General features: G+C 37.7%; 1 protein-coding gene across 2 annotated transcripts in view; it reads right to left on the bottom strand.

Moving 5' to 3' along the window:
* The window catches only part of TASP1 (taspase 1), a 239,160-nt gene extending 223,319 nt beyond the window's left edge, over nucleotides 1-15,841 (bottom strand). The window contains exons 1-3 of one of the 2 annotated variants that reach the window (XM_065892439.1): nucleotides 15,628-15,841; nucleotides 12,431-12,498; nucleotides 10,646-10,714 (exon numbers count right to left, since the gene is read on the bottom strand). In XM_065892439.1, coding sequence (XP_065748511.1) covers nucleotides 10,646-10,714; nucleotides 12,431-12,498; nucleotides 15,628-15,772 — 282 coding nt within the window. In that variant the 5' untranslated portion in view covers nucleotides 15,773-15,841. The remainder of the gene's footprint in view (nucleotides 1-10,645; nucleotides 10,715-12,430; nucleotides 12,499-15,627) is intronic. The other variant, XM_065892440.1, reaches the window with a different exon arrangement.
* Between the last annotated feature and the right edge of the window lie 8,230 nt (nucleotides 15,842-24,071).

Here is a 24,071-nt window from a genome sequence, read left to right as displayed (position 1 = left end):
ATGACAATTGGAATTTATAATACTTTTTTGCTTCTCCAAAATGAGTCAGACAAGCTTTCTACCCAGAATCCACAAGAAGAATGATGAAATATCATGTTATTTTTCTCAAGACTACCTTGATCACCATTAGTATCGACAACTTCATCTACAACTTTATACAATGGTGAATTGCCATTGTCAAAATGATGAGAAAAAACAGTATTCTCACTTTTTTTTTTTTTTGCGGTACGCGGGGTTCTCACTGTTGTGGTCTCTCCCGTTGCGGAGCACAGGCTCCGGACGCGCAGGCCCAGCGGCCATGGCTCACGGGCCCAGCCGCTCCGCGGCATGTGGGATCTTCCCGGACTGGGGCACGAACCCGTGTCCCCCGCATCGGCAGGCGGACTCTCAACCACTGCACCACCAGGGAAGCCCCAAAACAGTATTCTCTTTGGAGCTAGTAATTTGGAGCAAAACAAACAAACCAAAAACACCCAAACACACACAAAATTTATATAGTTACATGGGGCGGCGGGGGTGTGGAATACCAATGTTGAGTAACACCAAAAAAAATGACAAAGAGATAATCAGGGAAAATAATTAACGGATACTGAGAACCTATCTATAAACTGGATACCAAATATCACATAGTTTTTGTAAAAGTTGGCTCTCACGTTCTCAGCGTGAACTTTAGTGATTTTAAATTCAAAGCAGTAGGCTCATGAAATTAAAGAAGTATTGAATTTTGAAGAAATTATGGCATTCAGGAAACAGCAACAAGGTAACCAACTTAGCGATCCATTCAAGTCCCTGCCTCTGAAAGTCACAATAGCTCACCCAGGCCTTGCCTTTCCATCTTCATCCCCAACTTGCCTGTCCACCACTTCTCTGTACCTCTTTTGGGATATAGGGAATGTGCTTAAAGGGTGTAAATCTACGAACTATACTACCCTTTGTCTAGTTCTGAAAAAACACTCAATGAAAAGAGTATGAAACTACAATAAAACTTTTTCACTATTGGTAAATTTTACTTAACTGATTAACCGTGTTTTCCATGACTGACTAATTGGACAATGTGGACAATAACAACATAGAAATTACAAGAAATTACAAGATGATGGATTCCTCCTGATGTTTGGTACAATGTTGACCTAAAAAGGAGAATTTTCACAACTGGAGCTAATTGGAGGTCATGGTATCTGTTATCCTAGGACTATGGAAAACAAGGTCAGAACGAAGCAAGCCATATTATCCAACTTAACACCCAGTTTGCAAGTAGTTGTTTACACCTTAAAATATCCCCAAGGAAGTTACATCCACGTGATATAAGCATGCTGTGTCCAAGAGGGCAATTTACCATTATAAATTATCCTAGTTTGTGTACAGAAACCAGTAGATATTTGCAAATTCATTTCCAGGTCACTGAAGATAAAACCCAGAAAAACCTATTTTCCTCCATGTGGTGAAAGCAAAGAGATTACTTCTGCAGTGGCGCTGCCTGTTCTTAGAGTTATTCTCTAAAACAGGGTCATGTAAGAACATTTTCACCCAAATACTAGCTATAAACAATTAAGACATGATTTACTGAGATACATGCTATTGTGTATGTTTAGGTTTTTAGCCAATTAATACTATATTAATAAAGACTGGAAAGTTTAAGAATAAATGAACTCTAACCAGTACATTTCAGCAGAGTTAGCCAGAAAACATTTCTACTAGGCCCAAATGAAGTATCTTTCATTCATTAATACAGAACCACAGGGCATACTTAGACATCAGAGGCTCAACCATCTAAAAAGAGTTCCTAGGGAAACAAAAACTTTCCATTTTCATTCTGTAACTGCTCCTTAACTGCAGAAAGTATTCTTTCTTTTTTGGCATTCTCTCTTTTCTCTCTACCTCGGGACATATTTACAGATGCACTGGCTGCTTTACAGACATGCTAAAAGTTCGTGCTGTGGTTGATCAAAGTTGGAATGCCTGAGGAAATTACTCAATTCAGACAGCCCGGAATTGTATCTAGCCAAATAGTTACAGTGCTCTACTTTTAACATGTGTTAAAGTAATATTTTAGCCATGCTGGATGTAAGTTAAGAGAACATTTGTTTGCATCACACTCTGTGAACAGTTGAGTCAAATATAGTATGTTGAATACCCAGTTTTATTATCTGTGACGGTTCATTTTTTTAAGTGTTCAATTACACACAAAAAAACATAGTTTATATTAAAAAAAAAACTAACACGCAACAGCATATGTATTAGGAACTAAGACTTGTTAATGATCTTCTTGAAGTGTCCAAGCTCTTCTACTGAATAGAAATTTAGAATAAATGCATCAAATATTGCTTTTGTTCATTAGAGCATTTGTTGATCCCGCATGCAATATTCTGTCAAAAAACAGAACCACCTTTTTTCTCTACTTTATTATTAAAAGTATTTTAATAAAAAAGCACTGCCTACCTGTATTAACCTCCTTTCCATTATTAATCTGCATAATTTGCAAATAAAGACATAGCAAAATTAAGTAGAAAAATCACATCACAGCAGTTTATTTTCATGGGTTTTTTTTGTTAATTGAAAGCCACAGAATTGCAGTACAAAGAGTTACTTGTCAAACATAACACAAGTCTCTAACATAAAATATTGGCTTCCATAGACCTGCACATCTGAAATAGTTTTAAACTTTGTTTTAGTTGGATTCTTTACGATGTCCAGGAGGAGGTTAGCGCACACGGTACCTGAAATTGTCTTTTCCACATGAGCTACAATAGAAAAAGACAAATGTAGCTGATTCTCTAGTAAAGCCAAACTTGGCATCTACTTATACTTCCCTTCAACCTAAATAACTATACCTTTTAACCACGTTGACAATAATATGGAAATATCACTCAAAAAGAACCTAACAGACCACGGAATTATAATAATGTAAACTATCCTTCTATCAAATGTGAAGTGAGGACATGGTAGATTGGAGGGGTGAGAGGGGTGTCACTAACTTATAAGTAGAAACTTATAACTATGCTTTTTATTTAAAAGATTTCCAACCCACTAGAAAATGTTAACATCTGTACATACTCCAAAAGAGGAAAACAAAAATAAGTCCCCCACTCAGAATTTTTCTGAGAAGGCTAGTAAATGTTATAGTGTTGATACCCTATGTTATACGCATGTCATGAACTGTCAGGAAATGAGTATACCGTGCAGGAGGCTGGGCCCTGAGTGGGAATGACTGCCAGTAAAAACTCCCTGGCAGTGGGAATGGCCAAAGCACTATTCTCAACTGGGATGCCTAGGATTCCATTTTAAACTGTTTGCTCTGCTATAGGGAGATGCAATCCTTCATTATTCTAACACTTAGGTAAAGCCTGCTGTACACATCAAAATTAGACAGCAGGTAGACAGAGAGAATGAGTGGGGAAAAACCGGAAGTAATGCTTTGTTCTGCTTTGTAGCAGGATTTAGGATATGATCTTGATGAGATTCCTAAAAGTTATACAACTTAAGTTCCTCCTCATTCCCTTCCAGATTCTGAATACAGTCCTACATTTGAGAGATAGACAAAAACTTAAAATCAAAGGCAGTCTTTCAGATTGGCCTTCATGATATCAGCCTGTGATCTGCTGAGCACAGAAAAATCTTCTTAGCCTAGCCCTTCATTACCAAAAGCTAAAAAGCAAAAAACCAGTAGATGTTAGATTATAAAATTGATGCCCCAAAGAATATAGATCCAAACACACACACACACACACACACACACACACACACACACCCGACACATATGAAATGATTCAATAATCACAGCACTATAAATCCAAGGGCCAATAAATCTAATATCTCTATTAATTTAGAAGAAGACATTTTACACTCAATCCAAAAGTCTAAATTGCTGCCACATAACCAAAACACAGAATTACCACCAATTCCACCACACTACCAAATGTAGCTTTAAGTAGCTCAAAGCTGAATTCTAAAATGTAGTATATTCTTGGAGAATAATAACTCCCAGAGCAAAACAAGGGCTCATACATAAAGCTACAAGCTCCTTAGGAACTGCTAAGTCTGGTCTCAGACCATACTTTCTACCAGATTCAGCCAAGATGAATTCATCTGATAAGTTCCACAGAACTCATCAAGAAATGGCTAGAAAAAGGTGAAACTGTTTTCATGTTCCCGTCAGTACAAAGCTCTGTAACATAACAAGCTCTGTACTTAAGTGTTTTGACTTGGCCAAAAACTAATACACAGTTTTGATGCAGTGTAAAAATTAATCTGAAATGTAATAACTGATTCAGTTCTTTTTATTCTAAAAAAAAGTTAAAAGAAAAAAAAAAATCACTGCTTTTCCTTAATTAAGCAGGTACTTTGTGCTAGAGAGCGTGTTTAGTTTCTAGGGTCTGAGGAAAAGAACAGATGCATCTACTGTGTAAACACAAACAGTAAGTTACAAGTTGCCCCTTAGTACTAAAGGCAAGAATCAGCATCAGTACTCAAAAAAGTGTTTTAAAAAGAGTGTAACTTACTTTTACTGCCCCAGGCTAACTGGGCTCTGTCTGGTGCTTCTTTGTCTGCACTTGGCCACCCACAGCCTGTCTTCTAATTAACTCAATGCTCTATAGCAGCAGAACAAGCAAACAAGTTGCCTCCCATCTGCGTACAGCTCTTCAGGACACATTTCCCTTGGTCAGAAGGTGGAAATTCTTGGGAGAGGTGATTTTTCTCTGCCTCTTCACAAGAAGAACATGGACACTTGGCTGGATGCATTTCCGTGAAGTGTAACTGTGTGTGTACACCTCAAAAAATAAAAAAAATAAATAAAAGAAAAAAATGCAGAGAAACATAAAGACTCTATAAACACCTGGAATACACAGAAATACTGAAGCACCCCTGGAAATACTGCTAAACAGAGCAAAATATGGTCTTTGACTGAAATAATCAATGATACCAAGTTGAAAAAAAAAAAAGTAAAAAGAGCATCTGAAGTCAAAATCCAAATGCCATGCAATGAAAACATTTTAAGTACTACAAAGTAGAAAAGGTAAAACTCCTTGCTTTGCACACTTAAAAACAGGAACCCCATCCCCATTACAGAGAATAAAAGATATTGTCAATGGAAGAGAAAAATTAGACTTTCAGGGGTAGTAGGTCTAAAATTAGACTCCTCAGTCACATGGTTAAGGGGCACTTGTGTGTATGTGAGCTAAATGCATCGAGCTGTCTTTCCAATGTGTTCAGCCCTGTCCGGGAGCGGAGGGGAGGAGGAAGCAAGGAACCACTTAAATACTCAGCTACCCTTTACATATGAAAAGATGATTTCTGCAAAACAAAAAAATGTGCAGAAGAACAAAGATGCTCATTTATTTAAATAATTTTTAACCTCTCAAATAAACATAAATGAGTGTAAAACAGATGCCCCTACTTTTTTGTAACAAAAACCAAACACTGAAGTGGGGTAGGGACGAGGTGTGGTTAAGCATCTAATCACAAAGAAACCCCACAACTGAATTTGCTACAGGCTTGGCGAGAGTCAGGGTTATATCAGACCTTCCCAATATTCCCTCCCATCCTAGATATGCCCATATGCCAGGAGCAAGCCACACCATCTTCATGACCCCTAAGCATCCCAGGGACTGGCAGGCCTTCTCTCCCCCTGAGGCACACAAACAATTCCAGCCAGAAGCATAAGGCCAAGGGAAGGGTGTGTGGCCTAATCCTGCAGCTGCACAGAGGCCTGGGCTGTGGTCCACCAACAACAGACTACTCAATGGTGATGACATTCTGGAGAACCCTGCTTCATAGAAATGCACGCAGAGCTGGCTCTACATCTCAGGATGTAGAGGTCAGATAAATGCATAATAATATAAATATACAGTAATGCAAATCCCTACATTTTTTCTCTCACACCCCAAACTATCAGCCATCTGGATAAGAAGTTACTTTTTAAAGGAATTTCTAGAGTTTATAAGCAAGCATCATATTGGATTATATAGAGATCCAAAGACAATGGACCATTTTTAGCAGACATAAAAACTTGTGCCCAATATAAACTGCCCTTTAAATGCTAAAGCATTTGGACAATAAGCAAGTTACGACCATGAATTACCATCTCCCCTGACCATAGGAAGACTTAAAGAATGAAGCAAGCCAACAAAAGAACAGCAGGGTCCACTTAGAATAACGTAAGTTCAACAAAACATTTTTAACAAGGGAGCCTGTGCAATTTACCTTTCACCATATGAAATTTAAAAGCTATACCTATCACTATTGCTAATGCATAGTATTCTACCTACCAAAATAATCAGTCTTCAAAATGAATTAACCAAAATCTCTCAAAGCGTACACTAGCCAGCCAGATTCATCAGTTTCCTCACAAAACGACAAGTAACCTCTCAAAAGTTTGTCAGTCATATTTCACCTATTATTCCTTATTAGAACTTTTTAAAGCACATCTTCGTACTTCTTAAGAAAAATATACTGACGTGCAAAGGGCGCTTCAGTAAGCATTTTATGAGTTCATTTTCTGTCAGAATCTATGAAAAAGCTCTCTACTTTAGCAGTGGCATCATGACTCACCCAGATCTATATCTAATTTTCTCACATAAGAAATTCATATCAGAAGCTATACATGTGAAATGTGAAAAACTGTGGTCTAGAATTTTAAATCTACTGTAACTACCCGAACCAAAACTATTTCAAAAGCAGGCATGAAAACAACTGTCTCCCAAATGCACAGCCCTAGGTATGAAGATCAAATTGTTTCACAAATTTATCTTCTCTGCTGTGAGGGAAATCAGGGTTGATCAAGTCCCTTTCCCATCAGGTATAAAAAGAATCTCAAAAAAACTGTTAATAGTTAAATGAAACAAGGGGACCAAATCACTTTAACAATAAATTATTAAAATATGATCTATAAAACTGACCTTTCCATTTCCTTCACCACATTTTGAAGATAAACAATATGCATTTTGGCATCATCTCATTTTCAACTCCACACTGCAGAACACCTCTCATACAAATGGCCACCTTCCCTCCCAAAACCCCAAAGGAAGAAGCTAGTCAGTTTAGTAGGCAGGAACTTATGCGCATGCCCCCCACCCCTTATTTGTATGAAGGGAACACTCCCTCTGGTGCCCAGAAGTTGTAGTCTTATGATAACACCACTTGTTTGTCCTGGTGGATGAGAAAAATGAAACTACACAAGAGAACGGGATTCCAAGAAAAGCTCAAAAATGATTTGTCTAAGTAGCCCCGGTTAAGTTACAGAGGCCACCGAGACACATTTTTTTCTATTATAAATTTTCTTTTCTTTCACCTTGTCTCTTCCTCCTCCGTGGCAACAAGTTGAGGTCAGTGTAGTCCTCACTATTTGCGTAAATGCAAATTTTCATATTTTCCAAAATATAAGGCCAGATACCCCTTCTAGCCAATAAGGACCATTAAACCATTTCAGTCATTTCAATCTACAGTTAGTAAAGTCCTCAGGAAACTCAAACCAATTTTACTTATCTGCCTAAGTAATAATGTAACAAACAAGTTTAAAAAGCATGTTTTTTTTTAAGTCAAAAGTATATCTCAAAGTCAAAAGACAAAGGTATAACGATCGACCATATCTATCTGATAATTAGGACAAAACTTAGCTCTACTAAATAGACTGATCAAAACTAAAGATAAGTGGTTACTCTCAAATTAAACATAACACAGTATAAATCAGACTCTCTGGGAATTTTCAGTTGGCTGAAAGGACTTAATATTGTTACTTATATTTCTCTAGGTACAGAAAATACAAGAATCCAATTTTTATATATCTTTCCATTGACTCAAACTATTACAATACCTCTTTGATTAAACTCTTTATTTGAAGACTTCACCCTATTCAAAGGTGATGAATCACAATTATGCAAGGTGACTGAAACTGCAGGGGGCAGTATATGCATGACTTCCAACGTAATTCTTAAGATTCAGGCAAATTCCTCCAGTTAGTGTAGGCTTAACCTTTAAACTACTGACATATATTTCAATCAAAGATCCCAGATAAAAATGAATTTTTCAAGATAGTTCATTGAAATTCTTCCCCAAACTTAATAATTAAAGGGAGGAAAGTACACTAAACTCACTCAGGCCATATAACATAGTCCAATCAAAATAATAGAACACATTTGTTTTTTTAAAAACCTTCATATCCAAACTCTTAAAAAACACAGGTCATCATTCAAAACTATAAAGCTCATTTACTCACATGTAACTCATTCCAAAATGTATTTTAAATCATTATTAAGTATACATAAGTAAACTCTTTAAAAGTAGGATTGATACATCATGGGAAAAATGTAATGAAATACTGGGCATGATATAAGTAGGACCTGAGAAAATTAAAGTTATTCTAAGATGAAAAGAAAAAGGAAAACTTAATTTTACTCAGTGTTGTATTCATAGTTGCCATTATGGTCCAATATATACCCAGCTATTCATTAATCTTCTTTCCCCAGACCCACACGGGCTCCATGCACCTGTAACCTCAGGACATCATCTTCTACACGAAGAAGAGTAATTTGCAATTAATAACTGAATTAAGTTAGATGAAGCTTTCCTTGTGTGTGTTTTGAGTAAAGGTAAGATTTGGTGGTAAGCACATCAATCTTCTTCCTTGTGTCACTTTTGGAATTGTGGGCACGTAATCATATATCTTTTAATCTTTGAAACGGCACTGAGCTCTATAGAAGGGGTAGGGAAAACAGCTCAAAGGCAGCCAATGTGTCTTTCTATGAAGGGAAGAAAAAAAATAATAAAAAATTAAAATGGGTGTTCTTCTTAGGGAGATTATTCTGTACTTTTTCCTTCTGTTTTTCCATCACGTAATTTTTATCATAGCAAATTCATTGTCATTCCTGAGTTTAACTTTGCCCTTGTACTCAGTTGTGCTTTTTTTTTTCATCTTTGTTTTTTGAGGTTTTGCTAAATTGTTGAATACTTAATGTGGAGGCAAGAATGGACTCAGAAGCAATATTGTTTGTTTTTATTTTGATCCTGACTGTATACTCTTGTAGGCAAACCTTCCATTACTTTTTATGCAAATAGAATGTTAATTGGACATTGCATATCAAGTAAATAGGGGTCTCCCAGCTCTTTTCATTTATATTTACATACCATTTAAAGAAGATTATACTTTATTAGCGATCCAAGATTTTTCTTATGATGAATGAAATCTCATAAATGAATAAGAATATTTGGTTACAGGGATTTCATTTTTTAAAAAAAATTTATAATAAAGGTAAATATTCTTTAAGCTATTTTATATTACTGCTACTAGTCCATGGCCTGTTAGGAACTGGGCCGCACAGCAGGAGGTGAGCAGTGGGTGAGCGAGTGAAGCTTCACCTGTATTTACATCTGCTCCCCATCGCTCGCATTACCACCTGAGCTCCGCCTCCTGTCAGATCAGCAGTGGCATTAGATTCTCATAGGAGCGCAAACCCTACTGTGAACTGTGCATGCGAGGGATCTAGGTTGCTCGCTCCTTATGAGAATCTAATGCCTGATGATCTGAGGTGGAGCTGAGGCGGTGACGCTAGCACTGGGGAGCGGCTGCAAATACAGATTATCATTAGCAGAGAGGTTTGACTGCACAGAGACCATAATAAACCAATTGCTTGCAGACTCATATCAAAACCCTATCAGTGAGTGGTAATTAAGCTGCATCTTACGGAGTAGACTGGACATAAGCCACACTTCGGGTGTCACTGTCTCCCATCACCCCCATATGGGACCATCCAGTTGCAGGAAAACAAGCTCAGGGCTCCCACTGATTCTGTATTATGGTGAGTTTTATAATTATTTCATTATATATTACAATGCAATAATAATAGAAATAAAGTGCACAATAAATGTAATGCGCTTGAATCATCCCAAAACCATCCCCTCCTCTCCCTGAGTCTGTGGAAAAACTGTCTTCCACGAAACTGGTCCCTGGTGCCAAAAAGGTCGGGGACCACTGCTCTAAACCGACTTACACTAATCAACCTTCTCTAAGTTTGAGCAACACAAGTCGGTCTTCTGAAGCCCTCAGTATCCCCTGGACAAACTCATCCTCAGGGTTCCAGATTAAGACAATTAAGAGACCCTCACTCTGGAGGAGCAAGGATTACAGTGAACTTGAGAACCTCCTCAATGAATTCCTCAATGTCCACAATTAACTGGAGACCAACTTATCACACTGGACAAGACACACCTCACAGAGCACAGCTTCAGGATATATATCCAACTGCTAAGTTTGTGAGGAAACTTCCCCCTCCACTTTGGACACTTCTAGACAGTTGGAATTTTTTGTTTTCTAAACAACAGAACGTATATTACTTTCAGGAGGTGTTAACTTCAGGAATTTTTCTTCTGAAAATATTCAGGAAATTCAAGCATCCAATCACCAGTAACTTGTATTCATGAATCTCACAAAACCAGGGAAAAATGAATTTAACCAACTTTTTTATATTACTCAGAAAAGTCTCCAATGAGAACAACCTAACAAAATCACAGGCTTCTTCATACCTTGTTAATATTGTTGAGAAACGCTGGTCATATAATTGATGGTTGACTAAACAACAGTTTCATGTCATTTAAGAATAATGAACATAAACTCACAAATATTTTAAATGAAACAAATAGAGAAAAGAAATACCTCAAGTTCCACGAGGGCTGCAGTCACTGCATCTGTTGCAAGGGCACCAGCCTGTAGCTTTTCAATCGCCTATGAAACCAAGGGGCAAGATTATTCATTTTAAAACCACAACTTCTTAAACATACCCAGAAACTTTCCAAAGGCTTGAAGAAGTGTAGGAAACATTCAGAGTTAATAAAAATTGATCTCTAGAGTTCCGTTCCATACCTCAAGACATAAACGACTTAGATTTAAGATAAGCAATTATTCAGGATAATTTATAATATAGCTCACTTATTATTATTCAAATTAAGACAATGAATAAATTTAGCTACTAAATACAAAATGCAAGGAATTTAGTAAGTGAAAGGGCTTCATTCATCACAGGGCAGTTCACAGAACCATAGAAATTATATGACTTCCATTTTGAAATCTGAATTCATATTTTATACAGACTAAGCTAACCATTTCTCATCCCACCATTACTACTCTCTCTACCCCTAACTATAAAAAGTAGTTACTCTCAGTCACAGAGGCATTTCAGAACCCTTAGATGGAGCATACATTTGACAAAAGCATTTTTGATTCTATAAGGTATTCTACATCGAGATAAACATATAATATTCTTTTGTAATATAATCTATAGAGAGCAAAGGTCACTAAAATCACCTTGCTTCTTAGGTATAAACTAAGACAGGAAAGAAAGAGAAGGAAGACTGACTTTTAAATGAATAATTGAAGCTCCGATTTAGTCAACAAAGATCAAAAACTAAGCACTGTATTCCTCATGAAACTTTCAAGAGGTTCATTTGTTGTATGAATTACGGAGGCTGGTTACACACTCTAAATGTAGTATATACAGAACTATGTTCCTATAAAACCATTTCTTCTCAGATAACAAAAAGATTTCACACTTTGAAAAATAAGATAAAGTAATATAAAATAGCTTAAAGAATATTTACCTTTATTATAAATTTTTTTTAAAAAATGAAATCCCTGTAACCAAATATTCTTATTCATTTATGAGATTTCATTCATCATAAGAAAAATCTTGGATCGCTAATAAAGTATAATCTTCTTTAAATGGTATGTAAATATAAATGAAAAGAGCTGGGAGACCCCTATTTACTTGATATGCAATGTCCAATTAACATTCTATTTGCATAAAAAGTAATGGAAGGTTTGCCTACAAGAGTATACAGTCAGGATCAAAATAAAAACAAACAATATTGCTTCTGAGTCCATTCCTGCCTCCACATTAAGTATTCAACAATTTAGCAAAACCTCAAAAAACAAAGATGAAAAAAAAAAAAGCACAACTGAGTACAAGGGCAAAGTTAAACTCAGGAATGACAATGAATTTGCTATGATAAAAATTACGTGATGGAAAAACAGAAGGAAAAAGTACAGAATAATCTCCCTAAGAAGAACACCCATTTTAATTTTTTATTATTTTTTTCTTCCCTTCATAGAAAGACACATTGGCTGCCTTTGAGCTGTTTTCCCTACCCCTTCCATAGAGCTCAGTGCCGTTTCAAAGATTAAAAGATATATGATTACGTGCCCACAATTCCAAAAATACAGACTTTGATCTGGGAAAGGAAGGAAAAGATCTAAACATGATTTGGAGAATAAAAAACACAAAACAAAACAAAAAAAGACCCCACAAATACGAGCAAAATTACTTTGTGGCCCAAACCAAAGACTGCCTTATAAATCAAACCTTAAAATTTTGAATTTCAAGGTAAAGCTGCTTTTGGTCAAAACTAAACTGTTTCAATCAGACAGAATACATTCTCTTCATACCTTCTGACAAGCTCGTTTGCATACGTGTTTATATTCCTTGGCTTTGGATTCAGAATGATAACCTGCACCTGTAGTGAAAAAAAAAAACAGTCAATTGTCAACTGTCATTAAGATATCAGAGACCTTGCTTATATTATATAAATAGCTCATATAAACTGATGCTCTCCTAGTGACAATAAAACTATTGTCCTAAGTGCATGGAGTCTTAAAAATCTAACAGCTTCTTTCTGCACCATAAGCCTTTTTAATACCATGCCTTATCTCCTCTTTCAAAAGCTATTTTCCTACTAGAGGCACCAGAAATAGCTTATGTCCCCAGAGCAGCTTCGCCAAGGTCACCTCTCCTTTCGAAAACTTCTCCAAAGTTAGGAGTTTTTTAGCTGGAGTTGATAACCCAGGCAGTGTCAAGGACAGAGTCCCTCTAACTTCCTCTCTGTTGACCTTTGGAAAGTCCCTGCCAGAATTCTTAAGAGTGACTTCAGAAAACCAGGTAGTTTCTGAATAATACTTGAAGTTGAGGGGTGTTATATCCCACCTGTCAACAACCACCACTAATATCATCATTCCTACCCAAACTTTTCCATCCGCTCACCCCTGGAATGTAGCTCAGGGTGTCTCTGAAATCTCAGTGATAGTATATTCACAACTGCCTATTAGAAATCCTGGTGGTCCCTGTCTCTTAATCGAACACCCAGCAACTTCCTCAAGAGAATGGCTCTGAAATTTGTTTCCCTAAAAGGAGTAATACTTGCTTAGTTAGGGATTTGAGAATAACCTAAACAATAAAGAAACCAAGACAAGAGCCCTTAATCAAAGTTCTTTAACTTTTTCTGAACCTCCCCCTCAGCCCCCATCCCAGCCCCCTGCTGGGCCCCGAAGGGGTCCAAAGTAGGGAAGGTTAAAGAACTACATCTCTGTATAGCTGATTCACTTTGTTATAGAGCAGAAACTAACACACCATTGCAAAGCAATTATACTCCAGTAAAGATGTTAAAAAAAAAAGAACTACATCTCTAAGCCTCAGGGCTTCTCCTGTGAGACTGCAGACTATGACACGAACTTAACCCACCTTTCACCAGGGCAGAGAAAAAACGAACCCAAGAAGCTATGGTTAAGGGACCCAAGAGAACAGAAAAGATGCCCAAACAACACAAATCCATAACACACGCAAATGCTAGTCCCATTTCTCAAGCAAACTCTGAAACTTCAGAGAACCTGCGCCAATATTTAACAGGACTCTCTTCATGGTTCTCTAATAAATGATCCCAGGTCTGTTGTCTTAGCAGGCCCCAAACTTTGAGCAGTGTTTCCCAAACCATGGGATACTATAGCCAAATAGATAATTTTAGTGTGTGGATAACAGCACTAATAGCATTAACATATCAATCCTCTACTTAGAATAGGGAAACCATCTCAGCATGACTCCAGGAGATCTTTAATACCTGATTAACACTTGCTAATTCTTCTACTTAACAAAGGAAAGGTAAGCTTAGGATCTAAGCATCTGACAAGCAACAGAACCTAACTAAAATTTAATCACACTGGGGTTTTTTTGCACTGTGTTTAAATTATTTTCTCTTCATGCATGTGATACCAACATTCCACTTAATTAAAGATAAGTTTCATCTTTAAAATGTTAAGGTTAAAAAGTGTTTATCTTTTTTTAATATTAGGTAAAATATAGGTAGTATACAGATCTGGGGCAAAGCAAGAATCTCCTACTCAAATGACTAAAACATGGGCAAGTCTCCTTTAGTGCTAAAAAAAAAAAAAAACACTTTTAAAATCTCTACACTGGAATTGAAATTTTGTTCCTTAAATGTACAAGATACATAATGCTGCATAATCAATCACTCTATCTGAACTTCTAATAATTTAGAAGGGGAAGGTCACCCTTCATCCATACAATTTCCTGTCATAACCCAGATCTCCTCCTATTACAGCTGGCCCCCGGCACCAACTTTGTCTAAGAGCCACAGCCATCAGGGTGTGTCTGAGACAGTGGGGAGGCCACAATGACTGTCATAGAAGGCAAACCTTTCCAACTAATCAAAAGCTCCACGTTGTTGCTTTTACACATCTCAGGCCCTTCTTGGACATTTTTCAAATACTCATTCTGAATGAAATAACTCACTGGGTACTATGAAAGATGCACCACCACCATGGTGTAGTAGAAAGAACACTGGACTAGGAATCTGAGTTGTTTCTATAAATTTACCTCACTTCTTTGAAAAATCATTTGAAAGAAAAGGAAACTGAACCTGGTTTTTGTTTTGTTTCTAGATTCTTCTGGATTCGGTTCTATAAGGCTTCCGGAGTTGTCTGTGCAGTTTACATACAGCCAAAAGCTAATGACCAGGAAGAACACCAGTTTGACAAGAAGAAACAATTCCACCCCTCACCCCGTATCAAAGCTAATCTTGCTGCCATCCTGCATGACTGTCTGAGGAAAGTTAAAAGGAGACCCAGCCATTCCTTCTTCCTTCACAGAGGTCAGGAACTTTAGACGCTAAATGCAGACAAATAAAAATGGCTAAAGAAAAAGGGGGGGGAAAAAAAGACCTACGTAGGGCTGCACTGCTTAGAAACCCTAGAGGCTTCGATGATGGGGACTCAGGGGTTGAACTCACTGTGTCTGTCTTCAAGGTACTCTGAAGTAAAGATTACAGGCTGATGAGGTGCCAAAAGCACTAGACTGGGACTTAAGGGCTCACTTCAGGGTGTCTCAGCCTGGCTCTTGTACGAACTAGCCATGTGGCTGAAGCCACTTAATCTCTCTGGTTTTAAGGTTCCTCTTTTATAATATTAAAAAGGCAAACTAGCTCTAAGACTGTGTAAATTATACTCTAAGATGGACAAAGTCAAAAATGGGGTCAATAAAATTTTTTCAGCAGCATTATTTTTAAAAACACAAACCAGAGTTTAAACAATTACTGTGTCTGGTTTTAACAACACCTAAATATGAGGTAAAAGTAAATAATAGAGTAGGTGAGTGAAGGACACAAAGGAAGAGCCGTCATTATAAGATCTTCTAAGTGGGGAGCTAGGGGGAGGCCCTCACTCTATGGAAGTCAGTCTCTTTGGTTCCAGCTCCTCTGGCAGTTTGCCTCCTCCAGATATGAAATTCAATTCCTGGTGTACTTCAAGGCAAGGGAAAAAAACATTTTCATCTTCCAACTCACCCACTTAGAGCTTACCTGCATGCACCAACACAAAGCCCCCTCGCTTCTCTTTATGGGGCTGCTTTGTTTCCAACTCTTTAGCTGTTATTTTAACAGCCGAAACCTGAGATGATCTGGAAGGTAGTCCTTCTCCAGAACTCATCCCCTTCTCCATGGTCATTCTCCAAGATCACCATCTTCTACTGGGAAAAGAGCATACTTCCATCCAAAAGTAACTGCAGGAGAGGAATTACTCTAAAGGAAAACAGGCAAAGAGGGTTTGCATTTCTTTCCACTAACACACACGTAACATACAAATTTGTGCACAGATAACTTTCAAAAAAAAATTAAAAACCTAATTTTAAAGTTATTTAACTGGGTAATACAAAGAATATACAAAGGTTAGAATTTAAATCTCTCTGTCCACTGACAGCACTTGCTTGAAGTCACATAAACAAAAGAACTGTTGTAAAAAGACTTCATATTGAGTCCAAAGATATTTTATCTTTCATTTTATCTACATTGAAGAAAACCACAACATAACTTAAATATCACTTTCTACTCCCTCCAAACCAAATGCTAATAACCTCTGGGACATTCTAGAACCACAGGCAGTGCTGGCAACATCACTGAGCCTTGATATAAAGCCTAGATTGCTGCTTATTTTTTTCTCCAGGTTTATTGAGATATAATTGACATACACCAGTGTATAAGTTTAAGGGGTACAACATGATGATCTGATACATGTATATACTGCAAAATGATTGCCACAACAAGGTTAGTTAACACATCCATTACCTCACATAATTACAATTTTTGGTGTGTGGTGAAAACATTTAAGAGCTATAGATTGCTGCTTGCTTAAAGAAATGAAGCAACATACAGATTTACATCTGCCTGTGAAGAACCACTTAAGAAAAACAGTGTAATACTTCACAGCTCAATCAAAAGACAAATGCTGGGACTTCTCTGGTGGCACACTGGTTAAAAATCTGCCTGCCATTGAAGGGGACACGGGTTCAATCCCTGGTCTGGGAAGACCCCATATGCCGCGGAGCAAGTAAGCCCGTGCACCACAACTACTGAGTCTGCGCTCTAGAGCCCACGAGCCACAACTGCTGAAGCCAGTGTGCCACAACTACTGAAGCCTGTGAGCCTAGAGCCCATGCTCCGCAATGAGAGAAGCCACCGCAATGAGAGAAGCCAACACAATGAGAAGCCTGCATACATCAACCAAGAGTAGCCCCCGCTCATGGCAACTAGAGAAAGCCCACGCACAGCAACAAAGATCCAACACAGCCAAAAACAAACAAATTAATTAAATGCATTCATTAAAAAAAAGACAAATCCTAACAAAATTATATGACTAAACCAAGAAATTAAAATAACACTTGCACATATACTTGTTAATTTTCATGAAAGCGTTATTTCTGAGGTTCTCAAAAGATAAATGATAAAATACAAAACTTAATAAAACAAATTACAAGCAACTTAAACCACAAAGTTTCCAATTTTTCTCACAAATTCACAAGCTTCTAGCAATCTTGGCTTAATAACAATAACGATGGCAGAACACACTTCAGACTGGGGAAAAGTGGATCATTTAAAACTCGACAGAGGGCTTCCCTGGTGGCGCAGTGGTTGAGAGTCCGCCTGCCGATGCAGGGGACACGGGTTCGTGCCCCGGTCCGGGAGGGTCCCACGTGCCGCAGAGCAGCTGGGCCTGTGAGCCATGGCCGCTGAGCCTGCGCGTCCGGAGCCTGTGCTCTGCAGCGGGAGAGGCCACAGCGGTGAGAGGCCCGCGAACCACAAAAAAAAAAAACTCGACAGAGATTTGAAGAAAATACCAGAGTCATGTGGTTGAAACTACTTAAACACCTAGATTCACACTGTTAGGTAAAAATGTATACTTTATTCTAAATTGAGAAATGGGGAAGGAGGAGCACAAGTCTTTTCTAATAGAAAACATAAATAGTAATGTAAAGAGTGACTTAACCAACTAGTCCAAAAGAACAGTGTTACTCAAAGTGTGGTCTGCAGACCAGTGCTTACCAGTCTGCAAGAGATTATTATTTTATTCATATACTAATTGCCTTATTTTTTTTTTATTGGAGTAAAATTGCTTCACAATGTTGTGTTAGTTTCTGCTGTACAGTTAAGTGAATCAGCTATATGTATACCTATATCCCCTCCCTCTTGGACCTCCCTCCCACCCCAGCCCCCATCCCACGAATCTAGGTTGTCACAGAGCACCGAGCTGAGCTCCCTGTGCTATACAGCAGGTTCCCACTAGCTATCTATTTTACACATGGTAGTGTATTTATGTCACACCCAATCTCTCAGTTCATCCCACCCTCCCCTTCTCTACCTGTGTCCACATGTCCGTTCTCTACATCTACGTGCACATTTTCAATAAACAATGTGTAGAGTTTTTGTAATTCTTTTCTATTTCCTCATGTTTTGTTTATAACTATATTTTTGAAACAATTTTATCTGCTACATCTAATAAAAATATAAGCTTTTACTTTTATCTTTCATTCACAGTTCCATATCTCTGTTTTGTTTTGAGGTTTTGTGGGGTTTTTGTATTTTTCATTTTACAAAAGAAATGGTCAACAAAGGATTGAAAAAAATTTTTAACTTGGTCCTTCACACCAGAAATGGTCTGTGAAGCACTGCAATATGGTATTTTAACTTCCTTTAATTCCTGGTTAAAAAGAGTTCATTTAATTTTTATTATATGTCATTTCATTTAAAAGACAAATAATTTTAAATCATATATATATGCTGTTGTATTAAAATGTTTACATATATTCATAAATTTTGATTACAAAAGAGTGCTGAGGTTAATTACACAACAGTGGATTAAAATGCCTGTTTTTGTTTTTGTTTTAGGTGGTAGCTCTCTCCCTGAGGATGGATTTTCTTCCAACAACTTCACAAGGATCTGCGTCAATTACCTTTATTCGACTTTGGTTATTTCTCTGATATAGGTACTATTTATTCCTGTGTTGGTTGACGAAGTCAATTTAAATGATTAGCAGTTCATCTGCCAGTCTATACCTGCCATGAGGTCTGGCCTAGCCATGAAATGAGCTTGGGCCCACTTGTCCCACAAACATAGTTGTGTGAAAACTCAGGCTTTGGAAAATTCAAAGCTTCAGTTCAAATGAAACCATATCCAAGCAGTATGAGCTATAAAACTTACTCTGACTCACTGTCATCGGATGCATTTTTTTTTCATGAATAACAAGTTAGAACATCTACATTTTATAATGAATAAGGTTTGATGTCATAGGCACTCTTAATATATGTGAGAGATTTAAAAACACTACTTCTCAAGCTTGTCTGAAAAAAATAAAATGTGGAAGATGAATCAATATGCAAGTTCTTAAGCAATCTACCATCCCTCAGAGACTAACTGAAATTTTTTTATTTAGCAAACCATGTCATCTCAATAAACTCCTCCAAAAATGCTGGCCCCAAAGTTCTGCTGGACTGGGAAAGGAACTCAAGTAGACAGGCTATCCAATGTACAACTCTGGCCTCCAGTTCCCAATGGTTACTGGAATATTTTTAATTCAATTAGAAATGAAGCAATTTCTACTCCAACATCAGTTTTTGTTTAACTCAGAACCCATTAAAAGTCTGACCTTCCTAACAAAATTCCAACAAATGTCTCAAACAAGAAAAAGACAAAACGGGGGTGGGGGGAAAGTGGGCAAATCCCAGTTTACAGAAAAATTATATAACAGTCTAACAGATCAAAAGATGCTAAACCATGCTTCCCTGGTGGCACAGTGGTTGAGAATCCGCCTGCCAATGCAGGGGACATGGGTTCGAGCCCTGGTCCAGGAAGATCCCACATGCCGCGGAGCAACTAAGCCCGTATGCCACAGCTACTGAGCCTGCACTCTAGAGCCCGCGAGCCACAACTACTGAGCCTGTGTGCTACAACTACTGCAGCCCGCGTGCCTAGAGCCCGTGCTCTGCAACAAGAGAAGCCACTGCAATGAGAAGCCCGCGCTCCACAACGAAGCGTAGCCCCCACTTGCCGCAACTAGAGAAAGCCCACGCGCAGCAACGAACACCCAACGCAGCCAAAAATAAATAAATAAGTTTATATTAAAAAAAAGATGCTAAACCTCACTCAGAAGAAAAATGCAAAATAAAACTACACTCACATATCATTGGACTAGCAAACAAACAAAAATAAGTAAGATAACACCATGTTTTGAGGTTACAGGGAACCAGGAGTTCTCATACATTGCTAGTAGCAGCAACTCAACATGGACAACTGGGCAAAATAAACCAAAATTATAAATACACACTGAAAGACTGTCTGTAATGGGAAAGATATGGACCAACAATATGTCTTGATGGACGTGCTTAAAAATAAATGCAGCTCTTGGAAAAAATGAGAACGTTCTTGATATACAAATACGAAATGACCAGTCTTGAAGACATTTTAGCAAGTAAAAAACACATGGTACAGAAGTATATGCAGTACCATATTTTGAGGGACGGGAGAAAAAAATACAGTTAAATATATATATGCAAAGCACAATCTGGAAGAATATATCAAAAAATAGCATAATAGTGGTTACCAGAAGATTTGGGTGACTGGTGGACAAAGGAGGGATGGAAATTTCACTGTTCACCATTGTGTACCTTTTGATTTTGAACAATCTGAATTCATTACTTACCAAAAAAAAAGCTTTTTTATACATTTATTTATGAGAACACAGGTAATTAGCCAAGTCCAAGTCCCAAAATAGGGCAAGCCTATGGGATCCCACTTCAAACCTTCACTAAGAGGAGAAATGCCATATTCTGAAGGTTCTCAACACTCATCCCACCTACAGAAGGAATAGACAAAAACATGGCCAATCAACAATACTGGCCAGGGCTTCCCTGGTGGTGCAGAGGTTAAGAATCTGCCTGCCAATGCAAGGGACACAGGTTTGAGCCCTGGCCTGGGAAGATCCCACATGCTACAGAGCAACTAAGCCCACGTGCCACAACTACTGAAGCCTGTGCGCCTAGAGCCCGTGCTCTGCAACAAGAGGAGCCACGACAATGAGAAGCCCGCAACGAAGAGTAGCCCCCGCTCACCACAACTAGAGAAAGCCCGCGTGCAGCAATGAAGACCCAACACAGCCATAAATTAATTAATTTTTTAAAAAATACTGGCCCAAGAGGTCTTTTTTGGTTTTGTTTTTCTGGATCTTGAACTTCTAGGGCCACACAAACCCCAGATAATCCTAATTAAAAAATAAATAAAATTAGTATTTGATCTCTACAGTTAAGACTAAGGAGTAAAAAAATAAATCATGACCAAAGATTGACATCAAATATATACCATCCTTTTCTAACTCACCTTGTAGTCATCTTGGACTGCACCCAGTTTCCAAATCCTATAGATTTCTTCTCAAGCATTTAACTTCCTTCTCCCTACTGCCTTGACCCTTGTTCAGCTCACATACCTCTTAGCATAAGCGTTACAAAAAGCATATTAACTTTTCTCCCCAAATCCAGGCTGTCATAAAACAACCATCTACAAAAGGCTGCCAAAATAAATCTCATAAAGGACAATGCTAATCAAGACAAACAGCATGCCAAAAGACATGAGCAGGCAATACATAAAAAAGGAACTATAAACTGGATATCCAATATTAAAGAAAGAATATTCAAAGAAATACAAGAAAAAAGAAGAAAGAAATCTAATTAGCACTGTATTGCCATCATAAACTGATGTACCCATTTTGAAAAGGAATGTGTCAGAAAGTACCAAGAGCCTTAAAATATATAATTTTGTATATACCCGCTCCCCAGAGATACTTTATATATGAACTAGTCTATATAGACACAAATAATAGTACCATGGATTCCTCTAAAGAGTAATGGGAGACTGGAGAAGAGGGAGGGGCAAGGATGAAAGGGAAAATTGATTTTCTCCTAATAACATCTCATATATGAATTTTTTTTTAAGTGGGTACTATTTACTAAAAAGAGAAGATTTAAGTTCTCTGTCTCTGGGACCAAGATGAATGTAAATTAACTTGATTATCAAGGGCAGAAGAGAAACTCAGAATAAAACAGTTTTTTTGCTTCAGGGACTTTTATGGCACTGATTTAAGGTCTAAATCTTGACTCTATTTCTCTCAAAGATTGTTTCATTTTCCTACTGCATGTGATGACACTATTTTTTTTTTCCATTAAGCCATTTAGAACACTACCACATGTCCCGTTTGCCTCTGGTGTTGAAGTTTTTCACTATAGATTTACTTAGTCTTTTAGAAGCAATTGAAGGAGGAAGGAAGTCATGGAATCCATTCATCTTAAGAGAAAGGCTTTTAGAGAAATCCAGCCCTTAAGCTACAGCAACTGATGAATAAAGAAGCATTTTGTTGCTCTTAACATCATGAGATTGAAGGTTTAATGCCCCATTAAATGAGCTCCAAAACATACTTATTTCATCTTTGACCCAGTAATTCCACTTCTGAGAACATTTTCTACCAAAATAATTTTAAATACAGAAAAGGTTTTATGCCTTTTATGCTGTGTTTAACATAGGATAATTTAGAAAAACAAAAATCTGGGAGCGACTTAAATACCCAACATGGAGAAATAGTTAAGAAAATGATAATCTATGTGTTTACGATCAACTGGTTTTTGAAAAGGGTGCCAAGGCCATTCAATGGAAAAAGGACTTTTCAACAAATGGTGCTGGGAAAACTGGAGAGCCACATGCAAAAGAATAAAGTTGGACTCCTACTGCACACCATATACAAAAATTAACTCTACATAAATCAAGCCCTAAATGTAAGAGCTAAAACTATAAAAAACTCTTAGGGAAAAGAAAACAGGAGTAAATCATAATCTTGGATTTGGCAGTGGTTTTACATATGACACCAAAAGCACAAACAACCAAAAAAAAAAAAAAAAACACCAGATAAATTGGACTTCACCAAAATTTTAAACTTTTGTACTTCAAAGGACACCCTTCAAGAAAGTGAAAAGACACGCAATCTGATAAGGGACTTGTGTCCAGACTATATAAAGAACTCATACAACTTTAAAATTTCTTTAAAAATTTTTTAATTCAACTTAAAAATGGGCAAAGGAATTGAACGGACATTTCTCCAAAGATACACAACGGGCCGATAGGCACAGAGAAAAGAAACTCAACATTATCAGACATCAGGGAAATGCGAATCAAAACCACAAGATACCATTCCACAACCAATGGAATGGCTATAATCAAAAAGACAGACAATAAGCGTTAGCAAGGATATGGAGAAATCAGAACCCTCATATCCTGCTTGTGCAGGCCACCTTGGAAAACACCTGGCAGTACCTCAAAAAGTTAAACAGTTACCACATGACCCAGCAATTCCACTCCTAGGTATACATCTAAGAAAACTGAAAACATACATCCACACAAAAACTTGTACATGGATGTTTATAGCAGAATTATTCATAATAGTCAAAAAGTGGAAACAATCCAAATGTCTATCAACTGATGATGGATAAACAAAACGTGGCATAGTTATATAATGGAATATTATTCAGCCATAAAAAGGAGTGACGTACTGATACATAATACCACATGGATGTACCTTGAAAACATTATGCTAAGTGAAAGAAGGCAGACAACAAAAAGCCACATATTATACGATTCCACTTACATGAAGTATCCAGAATAGGAAAATCCATAGACACAAAGTAGATTAGTGGTTGCCAGGGGTGGGGGAGCAAGGGGAGGGGAGATCAATGGTGAGTAACTATAACGGTACAGAGTTTCTTTTGGAGGTGATGAATAAGTTATGGAATTAGATAGTGATGATGGGTGCACAACGCTGTGAATATACTAAAAACCACTGAAATTTAAATTTAGAAGGGTGGAATTTTATGAATTATATCTCAAAAAAATCCATGTAATAGACACAATGTATAAAACATGCTTTTTGGTTAAAATCACATTTTATACACATACACTATGATCCTAAGTAGGTTAAGAATATGCTATCTTGGGGCTTCCCTGGTGGCGCAGTGGTTGAGAGTCCGCCTGCCGATGCAGCGGACGCAAGTTCGTGCCCTGGTCCGGGAGGATCCCACATGCCGTGGAGTGGCTGGGCCCGTGAGCCATGGCCGCTGAGCCTGCGCTCCGCAACGGGAGAGGCCACAACAGTGAGAGGACCGCGAACCGCAAAAAAAAAAGAATATGCTATTTTTTAAATGTAGGGAATTCCCTGGCAGTCCAGTGGTTAGGACTCCCAGTGCTCTCACTGCCAAGGGCCCAGGTTCAATCCCTAGTCGGGGAACTAAGATCCCACAAGGCACACAGCGCAGCCAAAAGAAAAAAAAAAGTAGAAAGAAAGAGATCAAAATGCTGGGCTGGGGCTGGTGGAACCACAGATGATCTCTTTTTAAATATTTCTACATTTTCCAGATATTCTTTAGTAAGCATGTACTGC

The sequence above is a fragment of the Phocoena phocoena genome, chromosome 15 (assembly GCF_963924675.1).
Source record: "Phocoena phocoena chromosome 15, mPhoPho1.1, whole genome shotgun sequence".
Classification (NCBI taxonomy): Eukaryota; Metazoa; Chordata; class Mammalia; order Artiodactyla; family Phocoenidae; genus Phocoena; species Phocoena phocoena.
Note: the sequence above shows the minus strand (reverse complement) of the source record. Positions and strands in the feature narration are given on the sequence as shown.